At 40.9% G+C, this 22,961-nt stretch overlaps 2 protein-coding genes across 4 annotated transcripts in view; both read left to right on the top strand.

Moving 5' to 3' along the window:
* Positions 1-658: 658 nt before the first annotated feature.
* Positions 659-12,555, top strand: DR1 (down-regulator of transcription 1). Its single transcript, XM_032192497.1, has 3 exons — positions 659-952; positions 6,200-6,363; positions 9,606-12,555. The coding sequence occupies exons 1-3, from the start codon at positions 733-735 to the stop codon at positions 9,750-9,752; spliced, it is 531 nt and encodes a 176-aa protein (XP_032048388.1). The 5' UTR covers positions 659-732; the 3' UTR covers positions 9,753-12,555.
* A 9,250-nt stretch (positions 12,556-21,805) lies between these two features.
* Positions 21,806-22,961, top strand: part of FNBP1L (formin binding protein 1 like) — a 51,865-nt gene continuing 50,709 nt past the window's right edge. For 2 of the 3 annotated variants that reach the window (XM_032191961.1, XM_032191960.1), the window contains exon 1: positions 21,808-21,950. In XM_032191961.1, the coding sequence (XP_032047852.1) occupies positions 21,927-21,950 (24 nt within the window). In that variant the 5' untranslated portion in view covers positions 21,808-21,926. Of the gene's footprint in view, positions 21,951-22,961 lie in introns of all 3 variants that reach the window. The other variant, XM_032191962.1, reaches the window with a different exon arrangement.

The raw sequence follows: 22,961 nt of genomic DNA, 5'->3' as shown, positions 1-22,961 counted from the left end.
ATTTAATATACGTAATATAATATATATATACAAAAAATAACCCGTGCTTCTTCACTGCTTACAATGTAGCAGCACAGCCCGCCTGATTCTCAGCACCGGCTGATTTTCCTGCAGCCGCAGCGCTCTCGTTCCGGGCCCGCTGGCGCCCGCTGCCCTTCCCCAGCGCCCCCCTCTCCGTGTCACGTGCCGCTCCGCCCAGCCCCCCCGCCCGGCCCGGCCGCCCCACGTGACCCCGCCCCCCGCGGCACCGCCGCTTCCGGCGCTGGGCGGGTAGGCAGGGGAGGAGGCGGGAGGCAGGCGGCGGAAGCGCGCTCCGGCTTCCGGCGGAAGCGCCGCCCCGCGCAGCCCGCAGTCAGGCCGTTTCCGCCTCGCGGCCGCCCTCAGCACCGGCCCGGCCGCCGCCGCCGGGGAGCGCAGCCGGGGGCGCGCAGCGCAGCGCAGCTCGGCCCGGCCCGGCCCGGCCCCGCCCAGCGGAGCGGGGCCAGCGTGGTCGTGCGGCCCCCGCCCGCCGGCCGCTCCTGAGGCGGCGCCGCCGGCCCCCGAAGGATGTGGCGGAGGCGGCCGGGGCAGGCGCCGCGGCCGGAGGAGCGCTGAGCCCCGAGCCCCGCCGCGCCTCCCGGCCCGCCGCGCGCCGCTCGCCCAGCGCCGCCCCCGGCCCTTCCCCGCCCGCCGCCCCTCGCCGGGTCCCCCCGCGCTGGAGGCGAGGGGGAGCCCCTGAGCGCGGCAGCCAGCATGGCCTCCTCGTCGGGGAACGACGACGACCTGACCATCCCCCGGGCGGCCATCAACAAGATGATCAAGGAGACGCTGCCCAACGTCCGCGTGGCGAACGACGCCCGGGAGCTGGTGGTAAACTGCTGCACGGAGTTCATCCACCTCATCTCCTCCGAGGCCAACGAGATCTGCAACAAGTCCGAGAAGAAGACCATATCCCCCGAGCACGTCATACAAGGTGAGCCCCGCTGGGCAGTCGGGCTTCGGGGCACTCCTGGCCCACGCAGCGTTCTCCTCTGTGGCTTCTTGCATTGCGAGGGAAGGCTGTCTTTGTGTGGCTAGTGAGTGGTGAGCGTGCTTGGCATCAGCCCTTGTTTAGTGATTCAGAGGAGTCCGTGATTCCTTGGGAGAAGTCACCACATTCATAAACCTTTTTTGTAGCTGTGAAATAAGGTCTGCATATTGGAATGGCTGTGCAGGTTTATTTTACAGCAAGACCTGCACTTACTGAATGTTATTGGAGACTGACAAAAGAGACATGATTGGATATGGGGGGTCCGGTTTCTAACCCAGAGCATTCCTGTCTGGACCTTACAAAGAGTAAAATATTTCCCCAGGGTTACCCACCAAGTATGATCATTTAACATCAAGTATTCATATCTGATGGAGAGAGCACTTAAATGAGACATATTTCCTTGCATCTTTTTCAGCTGTTGCCTTCTGTTTCCCATTGTTGAATTAAAATTTCCTCTTTGTGTCTTGTTTACTTTTTCTTTAATTTCTGCCCTAGTTAGGGAGTTTTCTTCCCTCATGGGTAAGTCTGCAGCAGACATCTTTTGTCCGAAACCATTTGCTTTGTTTTTTAAGCAAAGATGGTTGAAGTCAGGGCCTGCTGCAAACAAACTTGTAGCAATAATAGTGAAAGGGTGCTTCATTTCACTGCCTGGATTAGCTGTAATCTGTAGTACTCGCAGTAAAGCTATTTCCAGGACTGTGAAGGTCTTGTGTCAGTCATAAAAAAAAAAAAAAGTTTCATTTTGTAATGGGCTGCTAGATTCTCTGTTTTAAAACAATCAGACAAAACAAAACTTGATTCCTATCAGCTTGCTTACCAGAAGTGTTTCAAGTACTTGACAAGGCTATGAACAGCGAAGAAGATACGGAATTTAGGTGAGCTTTAATGTTAAATAAAAAGGATGTGTACCTGGAAGCTTAGCAAAGCAGCTCTGTTACAGAAGCTCAGAGAGTGAAGAGTCAAGCAGGTGCCTGCACATGGAAATGTTCTTTGGATGTGATGCTTCTCAATGCAGGGATAGTTTTTTCAAGTGATCTCTGAAAGTTTGGAGCTCAGTTCTTATAATGGGGGTAAAGGTAGTCTTTAAGGTTGAGCACAATAAAGAATTCCGGTATGGCAGTATTTTATGCTCAATAAATGTGGTTCTTAGAAAACCTATTGCTGTCAGAGGTTTATTGTTTTTTATTTATTTTGAAGACAAACTGAAATCAGAATGTCTATGTGTGTATCATCGGCAGGTGGTCTCCAACTGAGGATCTTGCTGAGCTTGTGTCTTTGTGTTATCTGACTTAGTAAAAGTTTGTTTCAGACTAGATTTCTCCATTTTATTGAGATACTGCTGAAGAAAACTTCTTCCAGCACCTTCTTGTAGTATTTCTGGAGGTGGGAGTTATTGTACCTGGACTTACTGCAGTCCTCACCTGTGGGGAGGTGTGTGTGCTGCTAGCTTGTGCCAGGTGCTGGTCAGTTAGCAGCTGGTACTTCTGTGAAGTATGAGGATCTAGATTGTTAGGTTTGGAAACAGCAGAGATCTGTATATAGGGACAGCATTTCAGCACTTTTATTGATCTTCGTACATGCTAGGTACTTGCTCTTTTGACTGTCTTTTAGTGTAGCTTCATGACAGTGATGCTAACAAAGCCAGTAATTGAAATATGTTTGTGGTCATCAGGATGCCTCTGTCCTCTTAACTATGTGAGCCAATTCCATTACAGGTGAAGTGAGGCTAATGGGTATCACATTGCAGCTAACTGGCTGCTGCCAAAAGGAGTCTCTTTGCACCCTCCCTGGAGCTGCCTCCAGCAACCTCTGATCCAACTGCCCCTGTGGCTTTTGGAGGGGCTGGAGGCGGGATGGGGACCACAGTCTGTTGGGTGAGATCATGGATCTGGCTGTTCTGTAAACAAGCCGTTGCTGGGTGGGGAGCAGGAAGGGGAAAGAGACCCCTTTGCAGCTGGTGACTCCCTGCTGCTGGGCAGTGTTAGAGGTAGTGTGAAACTGCAACTCCGTTGCTGTAATTACGGGTTTGGCAGCAGTGGTACTTAAACCACCCCTTCCTTTGCACTAGTGAAAGTGGCTGTGTGGCCCTGGGCTGGGCTAGGACTCTTCCCCCTGCCAGCAACTTCTGATTCAGATGGAGGAAGTCCATGCCATGTTCCATTGTGTGGTAGCGCAAACACAGGGCTGGCACAGTGCCTACGAGCAGCACAGAGAAAGGAAAGCAGAGGCTCCTTGCATCCCTTGGGAGGTCTGACTCTGTAGATGGACTCAGGCTATGCCAGGCACTCGCTCCTAGTGATAAAATGCGCAGCTGCTTCCCTCGGAGTGCCCAGAGGCATCAAGGCTGTGAGGCTGAAGCGGAGATGGTCTTTGTGCCTCTTGCTGAAACTCACCGTTGGGGACTTCCACCTGGCACAGAAAACAGCCGCACTTGGTAGTTCTGTGAGTTATGATGAGGCAGATTTCTTTGTGAGAAACTGAAATTCCATTGAGTTCTGAAAATAATGTGTTAGATCACTATTTTTATGAAGCTGATTACTTTGATTATTTTTGTCTACGAGGCACTGCGTTGCAGGAAGGTAGGCTCTTCTCTTCATGGACCATCAGGCTATTGACACCGTTCACTTCAGCATTTAATGCAAAAATCTGTTTTGGTTTGGAATTTCACATTGGAAGCTATTTTTCTTATGAAAGGGGCATAAAGAGTAAGAATCTCATGTATGAGTGACCTGATTGTATTGAAAACAAATGTAGAACTAATTATGCTTAACTATTTAATCAGATCTGCACGTTCCTGCAATCTCTAAGAGTGGGAGGAAACTGGAGAGTTGACAGTTGTGATTTGGTGTTTGTAAATGTTTCCTTCCCCTTACCCCTTAAAGATGCTGCTTTAAATTTGGTGTGATGATTCTAACATCTGCAAGATACCAAATTTTCAGCAATCTGGCTAGACAGTCTTTAAGACTCTAGAAATAGAAAGATTCTAAATTTTGGTGGAATAGTAGCTTGGATAAAGTAGTAACTTATCGCATGTACAAGTACCACCTTGATATAAGGCGGTGCTTGTTCCTGCCATGCATGTACTCCATAAAGCCATGATGTTTCAACAAGACAGGGATTTCTGAAGTCGTTTTGCTTCCATTGGAGTTTTGAGGCAGCAGACCTCTGTTCTATAATGTTTCTTCATATCTTGACCATGTTGAACAATTGTACAATTTTATCATGGTTATATCACGTTTTCTTCTGGATCTTTGTCTCGTGTGTGATATTCAATGTGTAACTAAGTTCTCTCTGGTAGTTTCGCTGCTGTAAGTTCCATGTAAAGCTTCTATTAAAACCTGCATCTTGCTGGTCACTTCAGGTTGGGCTGTTGCTCATACTCTGCAGCAGACTGACAAGCCTGATCACTGTGGATGATCTTTTCATAAACATTTACGTATTTGCTGTGATAGTTAATCTTAGTGGAGTTAGACTTGTAGGGTTCTTACACTAAAAAGAAAAATCATTATGAGTCTGAGTGGTTTAACGTATATGCTGTTTATGTATTAGAATTGAATTCTTTGATATTTATGGGCTGCTTAGTTAACCAGTTCTGCACAATGAAACACATTTCCCTCCTCTCTGCTGAGGCTGTATTAAATAGTTTCTGGAAGGCTTTTGGTGATTCTCACAAACTGTGGACTAACTTTAAAAAGTGTTTCCAGCATCTGTGTGGGCTGAGGCTGACCTGGAATACTGCCTAATGTAATTTAATTATCTCTAAATCAGTTCATCTTTTAATTTTATTTTTCTTAAGAAATATACATACTATGTAAACTCATTTGCCAAATGCTTGCCAAGTCTCTTAAAAGAATGGTAGTTCTGCATGACCAGACAGCTGCGGTGCTGCCTGGCTGCAGACAACGTGCTAACCACCTCTTCGGGCCCAGGTCGGAAGCCAGGAGCTTACAGAATGCCTTTGGTTATTGTTTAGGTGTGCGATACAATGGCATGCCACCTTAGTTATGGGTAGGAAAAGACTGCTTACAAAATTCATGTTAGAATGTAGTCTGGGTTAGTGTAAATAGGAATTGGTTTAGAAAGTTATGTATGTTTGCTGCTGTGTGTTGTAGGTTAGTGTTATTTCTTGAATAGCGTGTGACAAGATTGAAATAAAGTAGGATAAATATTAAAATAAGTGACGTTCCATAAGAAACTCAGATTTATATAAACATTGGAAATGAACAAGGTATAATAAAATGGAGGCTTGTTTCATATGTAATTGGTGTTTATGTAACATTTCTAGCATAGTCTGTAATAGGTTCCACTGGGGGGGGTGTATGCATGGAGGCATATGGCAAGAAATGGTGAATCAAGAAGCAGTATGCCTTTTACCACATGTTCTGTCTATATTTGTTAATCTTCTGTTACTTCTGCGTTTTGTTTTTTTTTTTAAATGTTTTGTTTATGTTTTTGCAGTATATGTCTGCATTTCAAGTTTCTTTGGGCAGGTTAAAATGCTGCGTTTTAGTTTCTGAGTTTGTTTTCATGTAGACATGAAAGGTTTATAAAAATAAAAAGGAGTTGTACGTAACTTTGCATATGTTTAATGTACACTTCTAGTTCGTGGGCATTCAGAAAATAAATTTAGATACGCAGAGATGAGAGTTAAAAGTTTTAGTTCTGTGGTAATATCATGTCTGTATTAATCCAAGATCTGTGGTCACTTTTCATGTGTTACATTTCTGCTCTGTTACAGGTACCTAATTTACCTTTACGGAAGGCTTGCAGAAAAAATGGAAGTACAGAATTCCACAGAGATTAGTGGATAATGATTCAGATGGGAATAACATCTTCACTCTGTAATTCCTACTTGGTTCTGATATGTAGAACATCTAAAAGAGGTCTTAAAAGAATCATGCCTCTCTCTAGAAAAAATGCATCAAAGTCCTGAATACTCTGCAAGTGAAGTTGTCTTTGCTTGCACTTGACTAAAAACTTAAAATTTCTAGCCTGAAATCATGCACTTTTAAACTGCATAAGAGAAGTGGAAGGGAGAATATCATCAGATCTTCTTACAAACATAGATTTTCACCAGATAAGAGAAAAATGGTCAAACTTATTTTTTTAGAAAAAAGTCTTTCAGAAAAACGCAGTGGTATCTATTATCAAAAGCCTTCTAAAAGATGAATGTGTTTTTTTTCTTTCTAGCACTAGAAAGTTTGGGTTTTGGCTCCTATATCAGTGAAGTAAAAGAAGTCTTACAAGAATGCAAAACAGTAGCACTAAAGAGAAGAAAGGCCAGTTCACGCTTGGAAAACCTCGGCATTCCGGAAGAAGAGCTTCTAAGGCAGCAACAGGAATTATTTGCGAAAGTAAGTGAAGCAATACTCGAACAGATGAGGTTGGAATAATTAACATGGTAGACCTAAGGCCACAAAGACTTGCACACCTCCAGAATTATGCCTTTTCCTTTTCAATTTCTGTGGCATCAGAGATACTATTGATTTCCTTGGCCTGTTTGATTTAGGGAAAGGAAAACCAATAAAAAAGATGCTACTTCTGGTTGTTTCTTTGATTTGACACATACAAACAATTATATTTTACATGTATACTCTAGTTTTAGTGTTTGATTTTTTTTGCTGCTACTTACAGGTATTTCCATTCTGTTGTAGAGAATACGTTAAGAATTACTTGGCTGAGAAAATTAAAAATGACAACTGGTGTTGTAGGAATTACCAGTTTTTATCATGTAAAAAGTGAAAATATCTTTCTGATGGCCAGAAACAGCGTGCACATTAATTCTTTGGCTCTGAAAGAAACGATTGTTCAAAACTTCTAATTTGTCCTTTCTTATCTTTACTCTTGGCAAGATTCTGTTTGAGTGAATTCATGCATACATTTTTAAGGAGGCAATTCAAGCACAGAAGACTGCATACAAACACTGTGCGTGCCTTTGCACATGTTCTCCTTTATCCCAGTCTTTGCTTTTCCATCTTTCCCAGATAGTTTCTGAACACTTCTGAGTTTAAATGACTAAAACCCGATTGTATTTATTTTTCTACACCATCTTTCTCTCTACTATTCTTAATTTGAAAATAAGATGGTTCTCTAAATTAAGTGATGTGAAAATAATCTTTGCCTTCTCTCCCCTTACCCATAGCATGAGTCTTGTTTTCTGATTTTGCTTGCTTTAATTTCCTCTGAAAAATTCTTACTGAGTTGTCATGTCTGATTACTGCAACTTCCTCTCCCCTTTCTTTACTGTCTTACTGAAGCATTTAATAACCATTACTTTTCTCTGATTAGGTGACAACTATGTTAACCTCGTTTGCATGATGAATTTTTAGGCAGTTAAATTTCAGCATTGCACATGGCTCTTGTCAGCTTTAATAGAACTAATTATGAGAAATTCATATGTGCCCAATTTTCTTTGTGCTAATGTTACAAATATCAGTATGGCTGCCTCTGAATTAAGGGTGCAATTTACAGGGAAATTCGCCATGTTTTTTTTTAGTTATTTTTTGTTAAATCTCTTAGCATAGTTTGAAAAATAAAATAAAAAAAAAGAACCAACAGCAAAGATAAAGTGTATTTAGGGAATACTAGCTCCTGAGTAACATAAAACCATTGCCACCTTATTTAGGCCATGCTTCATGACCCCTTGAAGTATGTTCTTTTTTAAATTCTGTAGTACCGTGCCTCAATGTGTAAAGTAAGGCAATTAATACAGCTTTGACAAGATGGTATGAATAATCTTAAAAATGTATACATTCTTTAGTAATATGGAAAATGTATGCTTAAATTCAAAGATGTCAGTCTGACTTTCCAAAAATACTGTACAGTATTTTCAAAAATACATACAGTAGCTGTATGCTGTTGGAGGCACTATAATTATTCTTGAAAATACTTACGAAGTGCCTGTTTGTGTTAATCTTGTTAATATTCCAAAACAGGACACTAATGCAGACTTCCTGAAGGGTGAAAATACCTACTCTAGTTTTAAAATAATTGCCTGTTAATGTTATGAATGTTTGATTTGGAATGTTGTCTTGGATGCTCGTAAATATTTGAAGTCAGTGAATGGCTCATCCTGATGTTCATGCGTGTCTCTAAATATCTTTGGAGGTGAGGGTATCAGCAGGTGGTTTTTTTTTTTTTTTTTTTTTTTTTTTTTTGAGGCTTCCTTACTAAAGGTTGCAGGTGATGTAAATGTCCTATCCAATAAATGAGTTAAGTTTACCAGATGCTGTTAAGGTTTCTTAGACAATACAACTCAATGGAATTTTTCTTTTTCCATTTTTGAAATGGCTAAGGAAGTGATATAAATGTGGCAGTGAGGGTAGGCACTGAAGTACTGAGTCTCCAATTACTGGTGCATGCATGTGCATTAGCTCACTTAATGTAGAGTAAACTTAATTGTAGCAAGGTTAGTAGGGAACTTGTTACTTGCATGTTATAAATATTTATGCCTCTGTGCACAGATGCTCATGTCTTCCTTTGTTTAAAACTTTAAAAACTTTTCAGTGCCCTAAGTTGTTTTTCACCCCTTGTAACTTGACTGCCACTTGAACTTTGAAATACTGAAAAATCCTTGTTGGAAAGGGCTCAACAGGCTGAAAGAAATGTGACGCAATATGGGAAGACTGTTATTTTTCACATTTTGAATAGGTAAACTGGTTTTGATAATTTTTTCCAAAGCATCATCTTTTAGCATTTGAATTCTGCAACTGATTTGTTTATGCTTTGGTGAAAAAAATCAAAATTCAGTGAGGGAATAAAGACGACTGAAGGGCTTTTAATTCAAGAACTTTTTTCTAATGTTCATTGAAAACAGGAATTGAAGTTTTAAATTTAACGCAGTGGGCTGGTATACTGTTGAAATCAAAAGTGGTTGCCAAACAACAAGCAAAAAGTGTAAATGGAAAAATGTGAGGGCACCATTTGAACTATTTGAAATGTTTTGTTAGTGTCTTGTACCTTTAAGTACAAGCACTGTACCTTTCTGTAACAGACACCCTCAGTGTGTGTGTCTTTATTTGAGAAGAACTTAGATTGCTCTGCTTTACAAATTTATTTGAGAAGAACTTAGATTGCTCTGCTTTCCAAAGATTGCTTAGCCAAATAAGATAGTGGCTTTCTTTTTTTTTTGTAATAATGTGTGTCTGTGTGATACAGTTGTATGAATTCATAATTGTGAGTTTTAGTATTTGTAATCAACAAAGTGAGGCTATTCCCATCTCTAAATGGTGGTTAAATGTTAAGATGCCTTGAAATTGAAGCTTAAGTTTTCCATTGCTTTGCCTTGCTTAATTTTTCCATTAGTAAGTTGTATAGCACAGTCTTTACAATGGAACATGAGTAGACTAGCTCCTGCCTCTTGTTCTTGGAAAGTGTAAATATTCCAAGTAGTGGCCTCTTGAGAGGAAAAGAGAATATAGCTAAACATCTTGGTACAAAACTATGTTTAGAAGTACCTCTATTTGTATGTACAATTAATAAAAATTATACGGAAGGAATCTGCAGGTGTGCAGATAGAGCTGCTTTTACAGCTGAGGTGTTCTAGAGATTCTTCACAAGCTACAGTATGGCCTAACAATTAAATTCATGTCTTTAGGCTAGACAACAGCAAGCAGAACTGGCACAGCAGGAATGGCTACAGATGCAACAAGCAGCTCAACAGGCACAGCTTGCTGCTGCCTCAGCCAGTGCATCCAATCAAGCAGGATCTTCTCAGGATGAAGATGATGAAGATGATATCTGAAATCCACCAGCTGAGTTTCCGTCTTCACTAAGAAATATTTTTCCTGCACAATGAAAACAGTGAAATGAATGCTTACCTGTAAGTTTGTATGCATCATGGACTGGCAATTGGTATTCTAGGGGTGTCTGCTGTTGTGTGCTGTACATGTATAAACTGTCTTTTTTTGAACTCTTGAAGATTTAAGGTTCAGTATCATATCAACTTTGGATTTTTAATGGTGTATATGGAAATTTTAGATAGCAGTGCGTCACTTATTTGATCAATAAACAGTGTTACAATAAACAACAAGTTTATAAAATATAGCAAGATTTATACAAAAAGCTCTAAATCCACATTTGCATTTTTTCCCTTTTAACTAAACTATAAAATCTTACTTAGAATTTTTAATTGTTTTTTGGGGGAGTGGTACGGTAGACATAATCTGTTAATGGAAAAAAAAAGTGAGTTCAGCATAGTACAGTCTGAATTCTTAGTTCTTTTTAAAGTGAGGATGTGTATGGCAATAAATATTATATATGCTCAAAGACCACACTTGTTAAAATTTGAAAATGATACATTTTCATCAAGCTAGGAAAGGTATGTTTAATAGGAGTTGTACAAATTCGGTCATTTTTTGTATAGGGGTGGAAAAAAATAAACCCATGGTTTTATTATAACATCCTTTGACAGTCCTAACTGAATATTTCACTTCAAAGACTGCCTATTTTGGAGAACTAACTCTTATTATTTCACTCCAATTTAATGTTAACTGTTGTTGATGGTATTGCTTAGTCCGGATATATTCATGTTGCTGAAATTTAAAGCTGGAACTTGATAAAACAGAATTGTTCCAGTTCCACTGATTATAACTGGGAATGATTAACATTCAAGCCTATGAAAGCTGAAGCTAAGAGCATGCTTACAATAAAAGAGGGATTTTTTTTAACCTTGGTTTAGTCGTTGTTGGCATAATGCTAACATTTTCCAGATTAGATTGCCACTAGATGACTAAGATACCTTGCTGTACGTAAACATTTTCTTCATTCACATTTGTTTGTTGGTAAGTCCAGGTTTTTGATAAACCATTCCCCAGAAGTGGTCAGCAATACATGGAACAGAAATGATGTAGTAGTCCTTTTGATAGTTGATTTGAAAATTCTGTTGATTAATGGATGAGCAGCTGTTCTTTGTGTTGAAATAAAGCACAGTAGTGTCCATTACTGAGTTTTAATGTGTTACTTGAAGTAATACTGGCATATCTTCTGGTACACTAATCTGAGCAGACTAGAAAAGCCACTTGAATACTGCTGTAGATGATCTGATAGCTCTGTAACAATGCAGATTGTTTATTTTAACTCATGTCCTCAGCAGGTTTCTCCAGTCACAGTTCTTGAGGAGGGCAGCAACACTCTGTTTACATAAGGAAGCAGACAGAAAATGATGTGCCCATTTTTACATAAAGATCTGAACAAGGTACAATTGGCATATATTCAGGTCTCAGTCACATAGTGGCATTTGATTTAAGTGTGAGATACGTTAAGTTTCATATTGATTAAATGTGAACACTTCCTTAAGTGCATTCAGGCAGTGAAAACTCAGAAAAGTATGTGTTGGAATATTTAACTTAAACAAGCAAACAAAAAACCTTTCATAGCTACTATATGAAATAGGCAAGGTTTGACTAAGGAAGTGGTTTTCTGTGAAGGTTTAAGTACCAAAGGTAGGAAAAACTAGTCTAGTGATACAATGTTAACGTGCAGTGTTGGCTCTTCTAATTTGTACTGTAACACCTTCACACTTTCTATTTTAAACAAATTTTTCCTTTTAAATATTAGGTATATTTTCACACATTTCTTTTCTGATGCAGAATTCAGGATAACATTTTACTGCATCTGGTATGTATGGTGTAATATGTTTGGATTGTTGTTACCTTTCTTTTGGACATTCTTGTGCTTTTTTCATATGCTGTATTCTTCAAGCAATAAAATTCTGATGTGTTTTTATAAAACTGCTTTTATATTTAATGAATAGTTTGCTTTCTTCATTGCATTTATAAAGGAAAAAAAAAGACTAAACTCTGCTGTTACTTTGACCCACTGAACACTTCATGTGACCAAAGTCTCTACAACCTGAGTGCTGTTGGATGGCATTGCTGTTCACTGGGGTTGTTTGCAAGCATGTAACAATATTTCTGGGCTTGTCCTGCTCTCGTTCCTCTTGGGAATTTCGTTTTGTGTATAGGTGTTCTTATAAGCTGACCTTCGTGACTTGGAAAGTTGGACAAAAACCCTGTAGATCAGGTAGCCTACTGTTACTCTGAAAATATGTCAAAGTGAAATACCACAGTAGAGGCTAGGGAAATAATATATGTTAGTCTTCAGTTGAACTAATTTCACATATGTAGTCTTGTTTAAATTTTGAGTCTGCTTTACTTATTCAGCCATTCCAGCTGAAGTATGAGTAGTAACTCTACCAGTTGCAGAGGGGAAAATCTTTGCTGGTCTTTCGAAAAAAATTAAGAATTTTTGTATTTATTGCTTTCCTGTTATGCTTCCATGTACTAGCTGTTCAGTGAAGACAAAAGATTTCCGAGTTCATGGCATCACTTAGTTTTGGTACAGAATCTTAAAAGTTTGGTTAGTGAACTGTATGGTTACTTTGTCTCAGAAGAAATGTGTAAGGATGTCTGTTTCTTAAATGTTGAGTTAATGAGATTATCTGTAGGTTTTCCAAATAATTCTGACAGTCTGAGTGCTTTCACTAAGTGACTTTCTTGCCAAAGTTTTCTTTTCTGTTCATTTAATAAAGTTGTATGTCTGCATGACGTTGTGGATAATGAATATAGTTGTATTTACTACACTGAGTTACTTTCAGAGGGAGTGTCTTCATGATTATAGACATCAAATACTTAAAATGGTATTCGAATTTTACTACTTAACTGTAGTTAGGTGTGTGTTTGGTATTGAATCGCTGGAAAGGAATTTCTGCAAGAACAGAAAATGTCTCTGAAAGCCACAACTATAAATGTTGCTCTTTGGATTTTGTAAAAGTACTTCCATTAAGGAGGATGTTGTGTAATAATGCCTGTGTTAATCTTTTCGTACTTTTGAAACATAGTTCCAAATCAAGGGCATTAAAGTTACTTAATGATTATTGTGGAACATTAAAACCCTTATTCAGAGATGTACAACTAATTTTAGTCTCCCAATATTGGGTTGCAATTTTGTGTAAACTGCACACAAAACAATATGAGAGGAGCGTAATATTACGTAAGTACTTAAGAATGCTGTGGTTAAATTTACTTTCAGTGTTACACTACTAATCTAAGATGGTAATGTTTTATTTTGCAGCTGATGTAGCGGGTGCATATCAGTGGGATGCTTTCAACTGTTAAGATGGATTTTGCTCCCAGATAAATTGGGCAATCTGGTTCTTTGGTTCCTTGGACTTGCTAAAGGTATACTTGGTGAATGTGTCAGCTGTGACTAGAGTAACACCTGAGTATGTTGGGTATAACTTAATGAAAAGGATCATCAATGAGGCTGCTTAAGGTTTGCAGGCAATCGTGTTCCTTTTCAAAAGAACCAAAAAGAAGAAAACACTCGAACATACCTACAGAGATGAGGTTGGAAATCTTGAAAATTTAATAATGGCAAAGGAAGTAGTTATCCCGGTTCCTGGGTAACAAGTTCATAGGGCGGTATACTTCTGGAGAGGAAAAGATTCATGTGAATGCTTGAATTGAAGGCGATTCTGTTCTGCAGTCCTGTCCTGTAATGCAACTGAGCCAATACTTGGAGAGTTGTGTGTTGTAGCAAAATGATTAGACAGTGAATCCAGCTGGATATGGCAGCTCCCATATATGGATAATTTGTGAACCCAAGAGAGTGAGGACTCTGCTACATTATTATGTCTGGTCCTATGCATTAATCATTCATGTATCCGATAAGCATGGGTTTTAATATATAGATAAGCCTAGTGTAAACATGAATAGTCAAGAGTAGATACGTGCAGCAAGGTGATGCTTCTTTGTATCTTGGAGAAGGACATTTGATTTTTAACTCATGGAAGTAATTTATTGTAATGTCAGCTACAGAATACATCATAAAGACTTCTATCCCACAGCCTGAACCAAACGTTCAAGTAAGGATTGATAATACTTGTACAAATTTTCCTGAGTTATGAATGTGAAGACCTACTATGATTTACATATATGGGGTTAAGATTTATAATAGGTATATTAAATTGGGTAAAGATTACATTTAGTTTAAGGCTGTCTATGTGGTTAATACTTGTAATAGATTTTTTTCATTTCTTTGAAACTAAGTCTTAAGCTAGAGACGCTGGACTCTATTTTCATTTGGTTGAGAGGCAGATAAGTCTTACTGTAGCAAGATCTGGACTTAAATTATCCTTTTCCCCTTCCCTCCTTAGCCCCCACCTAGGGTAATTAATGTTTTTGGAGCTGTAGTAATGCTTGGTATAACTTAGAATGTTTTCCACACCCACTTCAGTAGGAAGTATTTCACTATCCAGTTTTGGAATTAGTTCAATACTGTTACTAGTCAGTTAACTTTTGTAAATCTTCAAAGCATTATACAAGCGTTAATTAGGCTTAGGCAATGTTACGCTGCCCAGCGAAATAATGTATTTGAACAGTCTGTGCTGTGCTTTGAAGTTAAGGCTTTCACATGCTATAGAACTAAAAGGTGCTGCACTATGTAGAGAAACAAGATGTTATCGTCACGTCAGACTTCATGGAAGGGTGACTCATTTAGAGAGAGTAAGTAATAGGAAAAACAAACAGGCTTGTTCTAAAAGTCATTGTCAGAGATGAAAGCGTTTATTTGAAATAGCCCAGTGCTTGAGATTGTTGATTATGGGCCAGGACTCGCTTTGATTAATGTTGTGTTTAAGTATCATTTTGTCACCTCCAGAATGAGAACCCACTGCTGAATTAAAAATTAAATTCCGCATTGTTTTGATTTGTGTACAAATTTGTTTTTTTTAGGTCAGAAACAGTGTAATCCATGCAAGATAAGTAGATCTATCAGGATGGTGACAGTGTTGGGAACACAAGAAGTCTGACAATCTTTACCAAATCATTCTGCAGTAAAGGCTTAACTTCTAGAATTGTGACAAATCTGTATGATGAGGAAGGAATGTGAGCCAAAAAAAGTGTTTTTTCTACTGTAATGTAAATAGCTAACTGGTACAAGTTCTCATGCATGAGTGATTATTTTTCAGGCAGGTAACCCATCTTTCAAATTCTCAGATGCTGTTATGTGTTTTCTACCTATGGTAATTTAACCAGGTTTGCTGGGTAAGTTGTATGCAGCTAAATTTATTACTCTTATTATGAATTATGAATAACTTACTATTTTCTTGCTTTCAATATGTTGAAATGTCACGAAGCTTGAATATTTTGTTTTCAATTTTACATTTTTGACGGGCTTTCTAGGGTTTTAAAAGCATTTATTTCTCAATAAAGTTAGTTTAAACAAAACTAGAGCTTTTTTGATAAAGCTTTATATATTGTATCATTAAAATGCTTTAAAGTAACAATTCTGGACTAAATGTGCAAGTATTTTGTTTGCAGGATGTGAAAACACAGCAAAATTGTCACTGCCATTGGTGAGTTAATCTTCAAAATGTTGCAGAATGCTCTGTTACACATCATAAGCATTAGATGATGTTAGGAGATGAAAATCACTTCTTGAACTTTTCTTTCGGGAAAATGATGGACATTGATTAAATGAATTTTAGTGATGATGAACTTCTATACCTAAGTGGGTGCAGAACAGAATAGGCACACATAGAAGTGGCCCACGTAGGCATGTAACAGAAAATTTTAAGAACCTATGTAGGTAGAAATCTTTGCTCTAAATTGACTTCCCTTTATAGATGAAAAGGGTCTAGGGCATGAATCAATCACACAGTCTTGAGGGAAGAACTATGGTAGAAGTTCTCTGCGGTTCTCTCTGGAGCAAGAAGACATTTCATTGATTGCTCTAAGTATTTTTTTCTTTAATCATGTGAGAAAGGGAGAGGGGGATTGAGAACTGGACCTTGCCCTAAAATGAAATTTCCAGTATTGACTGAGTTTGACAGCATGTTTAAAAATCTTTTCCTTTATGAACTCAGAATAAAGCTTCTGAATGCTGAAATAGATTTTCATATGTATCTGTGCCTGGATATTTTTGTAACCTGTTCCAAAGGTGTACAAATTTCACCCTAGAGGGGAAGGGCAGGTCAGTCCTCATATTTGGCTACATTTTGTTCACAAACATAAACCTTTATTACTAGAGATGAACTTCCCAATAATTTCCAGTACCTTGAGTTTTCAAAGCTGATCATATAGTAATTGTATTATAAATCAGTGGATAAAGTAGAAGACATGAGTCCTCTTGCAAATTGGTTAGTTTTGAATTTAAAAGGAAAACTACAGGATCATTTGGGTTTGTCAGGAATGGGGCTTGCAAGTTGCAGTGGTATGACTGGGAGAATCCTGTGTGGCCTCTTTCTTGCCTGCTTCCCAGGTGAGGAGCTCATTTGTGAGCCTCTTCAACAGGCAACTCATATGCTGGGCTAATTGGTATGAGCTATGCTGGCCTCAGGCTCTGCTCTAGAGGCTGAGGTGTTTTGGTTGCAGGGCCATGTGTATGATCTAATTAGCAGACCATAAAGCCAAATTTGTGTGAATAATTGGGTGAAGCCAGGGAGAACCTGTAATTAAGTTCTTTTGCTGCTACTTCACTGAACTTAATATTTGATTTTTGACTGATTCTACCATTACTTTCCCGCTACTATGGCACAAAACCAAGAGTACTGTACAGTGTGTATGGGGGGGATGAAGGCAGCAACAGAACTTAGCCTTTACCTTCTTTTCAAAACCTCATCAGCTGAAGAGAATCTGGATGTAAGGAGAGTACTATAGATTGCAGGAAATCCAGGGGAAAACCTTGGCTACTAGAAGATAAGTGTATTGGGGAGGAAAAAAATAAATATATTTCTTAAGAAATTCTGTATGTTCTTCCCTCTGCATCTCCCAGTATCTTTAAGGGGAAAAGTATGCTTAAAGCAAAAAGGAAAAACGACTCCTACTAGGTTTGTTTGCTACCTTTTAGACCTGATATGCACCTTAAGTCCTAAAAACAGATGCTGGTCTTTAAATTTAGTTAAATAGAGCACTGGAAATGCGATGTTTAGGAAGGATTATTTTTCTGACAAGTGATTTGTTTGTTTTGTTTCTTTGAAATTACTTAAAAATAGCAAACAGTCTCTGATAGAATATCACCTGGGGAGAAATAAGATGATGAACAGAGTTGTAGTGATCTTTGTTAATATGAGAGAAAGGTGTAGGAAGGTAACTACATCTTTTTGCTTGATTAGTTGCCTATTCTATGAACAGCAGTGTCCTCATTAGCATTGCTGGTTTATGTACAGGCTCCTGTTCTTACAAGTGCTTAATGGTGGGAAGGAGAGAATGTTCTTGGACATGTGAGTTACTGAGTTTTCCTCTGTATTGTGATCCTTTGCCAGTTCTTTCATGCACCAGTGTAAACGTGGTATTATGCAACGTGGACATCTCCTTTCTCATGAGAAAAGAAGGTATCTACCACCAGAGGTTTACAATAATGAAGGAAGGATACTTGAAAGTAAACCGCTGACAAGAGTTCCCTTAAAGGAGAGAAGTCAAGACCTGCAGTGGTGTGTGTGGAAGGTAGGGCAATCCAGGGCTCATTTGCCTCTGAGTTTCAAATTAATGTAATTTACACTGGCTCCATGAAATAGGATCTGATTAGCTACAGCAGAAATGAGTTATTCTGCTTGTTCCAGTGATTGCCAGCAGGTGGCTATCAAGTTCAGTAAATAATTTCAGCTGGATGTCTGGAAACTACTGCAAACTTGTTACCTGTTACTGTCACAGTCTGGGGGGAGTAATACAGTTTTAAATTTAAATTCCTTTTAAAGAGATTAACCGGTGACCCAGCATACAGATTATGTTCAAATGTTACGAAAGGTTGCACACAATTTAATATATATTTCTGATCATAATTCAGGCAGATGATAGTAAAATATTTTAACACCTCTGAAAATGGGTGGTGCTGATCTGTAGCTGGATGTTTCTCCACTCCTCATTTTTCTGCAGCTTGAATTATTACCTTGACAAACTTTGTGGTTCAATATTGATACAGCATGTTAATCTATACTCTGCTTGAAAGCTGCTAACTAATCAATGCAGATGGTAGTTACTGTTCAAGTCTTTGCTTTTTATCTTGACCATAATTATTTCTATGTGTGTAGATAATACAGTAATGAAAATTTTTGTCTATCAGAATTCACAATTATTATTGACGTAATTCCACACAGTTGTTACAGTTCAATGTTCTTTTAATGTAGGGAAATGTGCATGGAGTGGGTGGGAGAATTGAGAAGATAGGAGTTAGGTGGAGATTTCAGAAATTAAGGTAGCAAAGCCATGGTGTTAGCGGTTGTTTTGATAAAATTCTGAAACTATGTGCAATGAAAGCAAATTACTTTGTAATACTCAGACGTTAGAGTCCGAAGTAGTGTTTTAAAGATCATGACTTAAGGGTATTCCCTGATATTTCTGCAGTAATTGGCCATCCTTCACCTTGGGATACATTTGTATGTTGTCAGATAAAATGCTAAACTGAGTCTCACTTCACTGGAAAAAAAGCAAATTCCTGTGAAATAAGAAGCTGTTTGTAGTTAAAGTATTGCTAGTTGATGCTGATTGATGCCACATTCTCTCATAGCACCAGAAGATGTGCTCTTGGCTGTAGTGTGGGCAAAAGGAGTGAACATGGGGTATTTCATAAAAGCAGATAGAAGTTCTCATTTTTGCCCTGTTTACCGCTGTGTAAGTTGTCCTTTCAGTTCTGTTATCTGATCACAGGTGATACCTTTGTTTTGCTTCCTGGGGGGTGGGGAGAAGAAATACATTTCTCTGCTATAGAAAATTCATTTCACAGCACAAACCAGAAAAGACGAAGGAGGGCATACCGTTCTTCCCACAGAAATTCAGAGGTAGGGGAAAAACTTAGGTGACCTAACTAGTGGATGAAGCTGCCCTAGTAAGTGCTGTTTTACTTTTGCCTTGAAGCAGAGGTAGTGCAGTCTAATACAGTTTTTTAGTTTTTTTTTTAAGTAGTCAAAAATGCTTGTATTTAAAAAATTAAAAAAAAAAAAAAAAAGTGAGTTTAAATATTTTCCCTAATAGTAGAAATAGGAGCCCAGTGGAAGTAAGTCTGTAGCCAGATGCATAACTACAGACACTTTGGAAGCTGCTGGTTATTGTTTAATAACCAGCCTCTGGGAGACAGAGGAAATCTGTGCAGATAGCAAAGCAAGTAGAAGTGTCAAGACTTCTTTTGTCTCTAGATTATTTCCTAGCTGTAAAATAATGATCATCTGCTCACCACACAGGTGCTAGGAACATGGGATATTTTTAGAAATTAGAGCACTTGGAATGCTGGCAATGGAGGAAATACATGCATAAATAAAGGGAAAAGCTAAATTCTTTTGTTTTCAAAGTGAAAAGAGAATATGCTTTTGCAACATTTCTTTGTGGAGTAAAAATGCAATTTTAATATAACAAAGAGACTGCTGGCTAGCAGAGAAAAGGATTAATGGCACTTCAAACTGAGAAAAAGATACTTGGAAACGGTTTGCTTGGTCCTGCTGATTTTTGTGGCAATGGAAAGCTAAGCTGCTTCTGTCTTTAGGAAGTGTGCCTGCAGGGAGTGCCAGACAGACTTCTCTGCCACTCCAAATTAATCACACAAATTGTTTTTCTGCCAAGATAATATCCTTAGGTACACTTGTAAATCTTAGTAGATTCTGTTGAGAAGTGAACAGAATTAACAGAACATGTAACAATTGTGATAACTAGAGTGATGTAGATTTGTCCTAAAAATCAGGCAGTTTTCTTTTAAAACCCTTGTTAATCCATCAGTGATGGGGAAAAACAGCTAAGTACAGTCGTAAAATTTTCTAAGCTAAATATAAGATGTCATCATCATCTAGAAGATGATAATGGGTTAGAAGGATACTAGGACAATGCAATTTATCACGGAGCTTTTGTGTGTAAAAATTACTTAAATATGTCTTCAGTGTATTTTTCTTCTTAAGTCCTTTGGGTGAGACTTCTTTAATCATCTGCACTTTTTCTGAAGATAAATGTTTTCAGAGGTGTGACTAAGAGAATAAAAATCTGTGGGATAATATTTGTTTAATTATATCTAGGAGTAGGGCCAACTGCAGTTCCTGATAAGGAAACAATGTCAAAATTCTAAATGATTAATTATAATGCTTCTGTCAATATCCCACAGAGACGCAGTAGGCTTTTTCCCTCATCTTACAGCTACGTCACTTCACATCCTGAACTGCTAAACTGGAGAAGAGCATAGCTCACTGTGTGGATGGGAATCTCCTAAAGCCAGACTGTACTTGAACAGGAAAGGGCCTGATGGTGGCTGATGTCAGACCTCTCTAAACTGAGATACTAAGTGTTACACTGCTAGGACTTCTATTTTATCTTTAATGAGCTAAAATTAGGTTTGATCTTAAGGTCTTTATATATTGCATAGGAATTCCAGGTTTGTTGGGAACTTAAATGACTGTTCTTTTGTCTTTTAACTAATTTGCAGTTACATTTGTAGTTTATTGTTGAAATGAGCTATGATCTTCTCACCATGGATGAACAGGTGGCTCCTAGTTGAAGTAAAGGTGAAATGTACCTGTGTGTAAACACACCTGATATACGTGTGATTGCTCTTTTAGGAAGAAGTATGGGTCAGAAGCAAACTAAAAATCAAACTTTATTGAACAAGTAGCTAAGCAAAGAGTTGATCTAAGTTTTTCTTCCTAATCCTCAAAAGCATGTGAATTGAATGTGTGTGTGTTTGTGTATCTATCTATCTATATATGTATATATAGATATAATATGATTACTTTTCTTATTCATCAGTGCTTCATTACCAGAATCCTCAAAATGTTTTCAGCCTGGTGAATATTTTCAGTAAAATGCAATGTACAAACTGTTTGAATTAACATCTGTTCAATTGAAGTGAGCCCAAGTGTGGAATTTGAGCCCAAATCTGGGGTTTTGTGACCGCTGGCTTGCTAAAACATCCTCTCCGTCGGCCACCACAACACGTGGCAGAATTGTTCAGCTTGGGGCTTCCCACAGACCAAATGCATTTCTAGTGTAACGTGACTGGCTCCAACACTTCACTCCAGAAATAACATCGTTGACCTGTGATCTCATCTGCTTATTTTGATAATTCGCATTATCTTACTGTAATGGTTTCATATCTAAAAGAATTTGCATTTTGCTCTCCTAAGGAAAAAGATTAAATGTCAACTAAGCATCATGTGAACGAGCAACACCTGGAAGGTGATTTTGGAAACGAAAAAAAATTGTTGGGCTTAAGTCACTTTTTTTTCATGATGGAGACTGAGCAGAACAGCAATATTTTCACCACGTCCTTGCTGCAATTTTTGAGTAAAAATGGGAGGAAAACCAAAAATTGATGCTCTGAGGGGAATTCTGAGGACTCTCCAAACCTCTGCCTTCTATCAGGTTTCGAAACGGACATTTTGGTGGAGAAATGGCGAGGATTTAACACCATTTCCTTGCCAGGCGCTGAGGAAATTCCCGGCGGGGCCCGAGAGCCGCTGTGCCCGGGGCCGCTCCCGCCGTGACTCAGCGCCTGCCCGGCCGCCCTGAGGCGCGGCGCCGAGGGCCGGGGTCTCGCTGCGCGGGCTCTGCCCCCGGGCGTCGCCTCAGAGTCGAGCGGGGCGCGGCCGCTCCCCTCCCCACACACCCCGGTTTCGTCCAGGACAGTGCCGCCGCCTCCCTCCGCCCGGTACCGGGCGGCGCCTCGGGCCGGGGGGGGCCGCCAGGCGCGGCGGGAGGGAGGCTGGGCGCCGGGCCTCCCCCGGGAGCGGCGCCTCGCCCCGGCCCGGCCCCGGCCGAGCCCGCCCCTCTCCCAGTCTCCTCCGCGGCTCCCCCTCCCCGAGCCGGGCGGGGCCGCAGCTCGCAGCGCCGCCGCTCCTTGTGCCGCCTCTCCCCGCTGACCGAGGGCACCGCCGGGACCCTCTCCGGCCGCCCCCCCCGTCCCCGCCGCCGCCTCAGCCGCAGCCGGCGCTGCCCGCGGAGCCGCCATGAGCTGGGGCACGGAGCTGTGGGTGAGTGTGGGCCCGGCCGCTCCGTCTGTCGGCACCCGCCGCCTCCCCCCCCCCCCCGCCCGGCCGCTTTGTTCGGCGCTGGGGAAGGGCGGCGGCAGCGGCGGAGGGACGGGGGGGCTCGGGGCGGTGTGAGGGGGAAGCGGGGCGCCGAGGCGGGGCTGAGGGGCGGGCGCTCGGCGGGCAGCGGGGCCTGGGGGCGGCCGTGGCGGGGTGCGGGGGGGTCCCGGTGACGGCCCGGGGTCGCGGCGGGCCCGGCTTTGTCTGCGGCGCCGCCCCCGGGGGCTTCTCCGGAGGGAACCTTCCAGAGCGGGGGCGGCCGGCGGGGGGAGCGGCGGGCCCCCTGCGGACCGCGGCGCGAAGCGCGCACACGCCCTGAGGAAAATATTCCCCAGAATATTCCCCAGAATGTTCCCCAGAATGTTCCCCCAAATATTCCCCGCAACCGGGCGCAGCGGCCGCGGCTCGGCCGTGCCGCCCCTCGCGGCTCCGGCAGCCCCTTTGTCCCGCACGGCTGCGGCAGCGCTGGGCGCCGGGAGCGGCGCTGCCTGGCGGGGGGGATTCAGGGCGGGTCGGGGTTTGGGGGGCTGCAGCAGCCCCGCGTCCCCCGTGTCGTGTGGGGAAGCGGGGCCCTTAAGGCTGGCAGAGATCTCCGTGATCGCCTGGTGCAGCCGCCCCTACCCGGGAGAGGTTTTGGGTCGGCGCTGGGGAGAGCAGGGGGGTGCCTTGGAGGAGAACGCTGAATTTTCTTCTGTGTGTACTTAAATACCCATCGCTTCAGAAACCAGGCTTTCAGTTTACTCGTCTCTGTTCTTTTGGGCAGCCTCTTAATTTTGTTTTCTTTGTTCGGCTTGTGAATGATAGCTCAGGTTTTGTGTTCTGTCTGGTGTTCAGCATTGTGAGAAAACACGTCAGAAATACATACAAAAACATGGATTTCAACTTCAGACTTCATTTCAAGAAAAGGCAATTTTATTTACGGCATCATCAAACTGCCTGAATTTTATCTGGACC

This window comes from Aythya fuligula, chromosome 8 (genome assembly GCF_009819795.1).
Source record: "Aythya fuligula isolate bAytFul2 chromosome 8, bAytFul2.pri, whole genome shotgun sequence".
NCBI lineage: Eukaryota > Metazoa > Chordata > Aves > Anseriformes > Anatidae > Aythya > Aythya fuligula.
This window is presented reverse-complemented; position numbering and strand designations above follow the sequence as displayed.